The sequence below is a fragment of the Cyprinodon variegatus genome, unplaced genomic scaffold, assembly GCF_000732505.1.
Source record: "Cyprinodon variegatus isolate N-32 unplaced genomic scaffold, C_variegatus-1.0 Scaffold1000, whole genome shotgun sequence".
NCBI lineage: Eukaryota > Metazoa > Chordata > Actinopteri > Cyprinodontiformes > Cyprinodontidae > Cyprinodon > Cyprinodon variegatus.
The window spans coordinates 245,082-247,458 of NW_015151453.1; the positions used below are offsets into that span (position 1 = coordinate 245,082).

General features: G+C 43.5%; 1 protein-coding gene across 1 annotated transcript in view; it reads left to right on the forward strand.

Moving 5' to 3' along the window:
• LOC107100680 (zonadhesin-like) overlaps positions 1-2,377 on the forward strand; it is a 50,719-nt gene that overhangs the window by 40,810 nt on the left and 7,532 nt on the right. The window contains exons 48-52 of the mRNA XM_015399255.1: positions 169-315; positions 404-568; positions 847-974; positions 1,047-1,318; positions 1,391-1,599. Coding sequence (XP_015254741.1) covers positions 169-315; positions 404-568; positions 847-974; positions 1,047-1,318; positions 1,391-1,599 — 921 coding nt within the window. The remainder of the gene's footprint in view (positions 1-168; positions 316-403; positions 569-846; positions 975-1,046; positions 1,319-1,390; positions 1,600-2,377) is intronic.

Genomic DNA, 2,377 nt, shown 5'->3' on the forward strand with positions numbered 1-2,377 from the left:
TAGGCGAGAATTTCCCAGAATGAGGTGGATGTTGAGCTTCAGCACTGATTCATGTACTATTTGCTCTACTTTATTAGCTGAAAGTGTTCAGATCTATTTCTGTTCTGATGTGATTCTTGTATTAGAACTCTACGTTAATTTTGATTGTGTTGTTTCTGAACCCTGCAGGTCTGTGATGCCAACATGGTGACTCCTTTCAGAGTGGTGGCAAAGAATGAGGAGCGCGGTCAGCCAGAGGCCTCCTACGTCCGCTCCGCTACCGTCTTCCTGCCTCACGACACCGTGGTTGAACTTCAGAAGAGCCGCAGAGTTCTGGTAAACTCTCAGATTCATTCAGACGTTTTAAAGCCGGGAAAAAAAACCACAATCGTCTAATGTTTTTTTTTTTACTGTGGCGTTTTAGTTGAATGGGCGGCGCGTGAAAACCCCGCTCACCATCGAGGCAGCTGGAGCCAAAGTGATAACAAGTGGGACCTTCACTCTTCTAGACACGAACTTTGGTCTGCAGGTGAAGTTTGATGGAGTCCATCACCTGGAAATCACTATTCCTGGAGAATACTACGACAAGGTAGGTAGACATCTGATGGTGTCTCTGGTGGAGAGTCTCAGTCAATCATCATCATCGTCATTCCAGAAAAGTTTGAAAAACCAGGCTTTGTTGGGTTACTGTATAAAACCTGGAACTCAACGCTGTTTCTGACATTTTGAATTGAAAAAGCTTCCTGGATGGAAGAGAAACGTCTTCAAACTTAGTAAAAAAGTTCAGAGGATTGTTTTTTAACCTTTTTTGGAATCTGATGGTTTTCCGTTTTATTTGCGCATATAACGCTGCTTTGGTTTCAACAGGTGTGCGGCATGTGCGGAAACTTCAACCACAACAAGTCTGATGATTACCTGATGCCCAATAAGAAACCAGCAAAGGATGTGATTGAGCTGGGAAACAGCTGGAAGTCTGAGGGAGACAGCGACCCCGGGTGAGTAGCGGAACTCAAAGACGAACATCTTCCGGAGGCGGAGCTAACATCAAAGCCTGTTCCTCTCTGCAGCTGTCAGCCAGACACGCGTCCCGACGTCCACCCTAACTGCACCGAGGCGGAGGAGACGCTGTACGAGGCCCAGTGCACAGGGATCCTCCAGTCCGACCGCTTCAAGCCCTGCCACGCCCTGGTGCCCCCAGAGGCCTTCACTGGTAACTGCGTCTACGACATGTGTGAGTATGACGGCATGCAGTCCACGCTGTGCGATAACGTGGAGGCCTACGCCCAGGCCTGTCAGAGCGCCGGGGTCACCATCAGCTGGAGGAACGCCACCTTCTGCCGTAAGTCTCTCCCACACCGACAGCTCAGCTTAAAGCTTCCCGTTTTACACTCTTCCTCGCTCTTCTTCGCAGCGCTGCCCTGCCCGACCAACAGCCACTACTCTGACTGCACGCCGCCCTGCCCGCCCACCTGCTCAGACCTGTTCCCCATCACCTGCCACCTCCCACCCACCACCTGTGTGGAGGGCTGCCAGTGCGACGCTGGGTTCGTCCTCAGCGATAGCCAGTGTGTTCCTCTAGATAAGTGCGGCTGCCTGGACTCAGACGGAGAATACCACGATGTGAGTCAGACGGCGAGCGAGCGAGCTGCCCGCTGGTCAGCTGGAGGAAGTTTAAAATAAAGGATAATGATGTTATTTCAACACATTTGGCAGCTTAACTCAATTTTTAACCTCTAGAAACAACCAGGAAACTAAATTTGTTCATCTGTTTACCTCAGAGGTTCCTCATTATTCACACGACAAATTCTACAAAACGAAAAATTAATTGGATCCTATATGGAATACAAAGCAAGCCCCTACAATCAGATCCAAAATAATATGTAATATGCTAACTAAAACAGCTAAAACATTATTTTTTAGCTGTAAGAAATACTTTGGAAAGTAGAATACAGATTTTTATCTAAAAATAATAATATAAAAAATGTTTGTGTTTGGCTCCAAAGGAAATATGTAGCAATAATATGGAGCTAAGTTGGAGCCAAAAGGCTTTTTTTGTTTTGTTTTTTTAAACTTTTGAAATCAAAATACAGATTTGAATCTAAAAATAAAAGAAAATTAAGTTTGTGTTTGGCTCTCAAGGACAATATTTTGCATTAATATGGAGCTAACTTTGAGCCAAAAGTCTGTATTAAAAACAGTTTGTTTTTTTACTGAAAAAAAATATACTTTTGAAACTAAATTAAGATTTTAATCTAAAAATAATAATATAAAAAATGTTTGTGTTTGGCTCCAAAGGACAATATGTAGCAATAATATGGAGCTAAGTTGGAGCCAAAAGGCTTTTTTTTTTATTATTAGTTTTTTTTTTTTTTTTTTTTTTAATTAAAAAAAAAAAAAA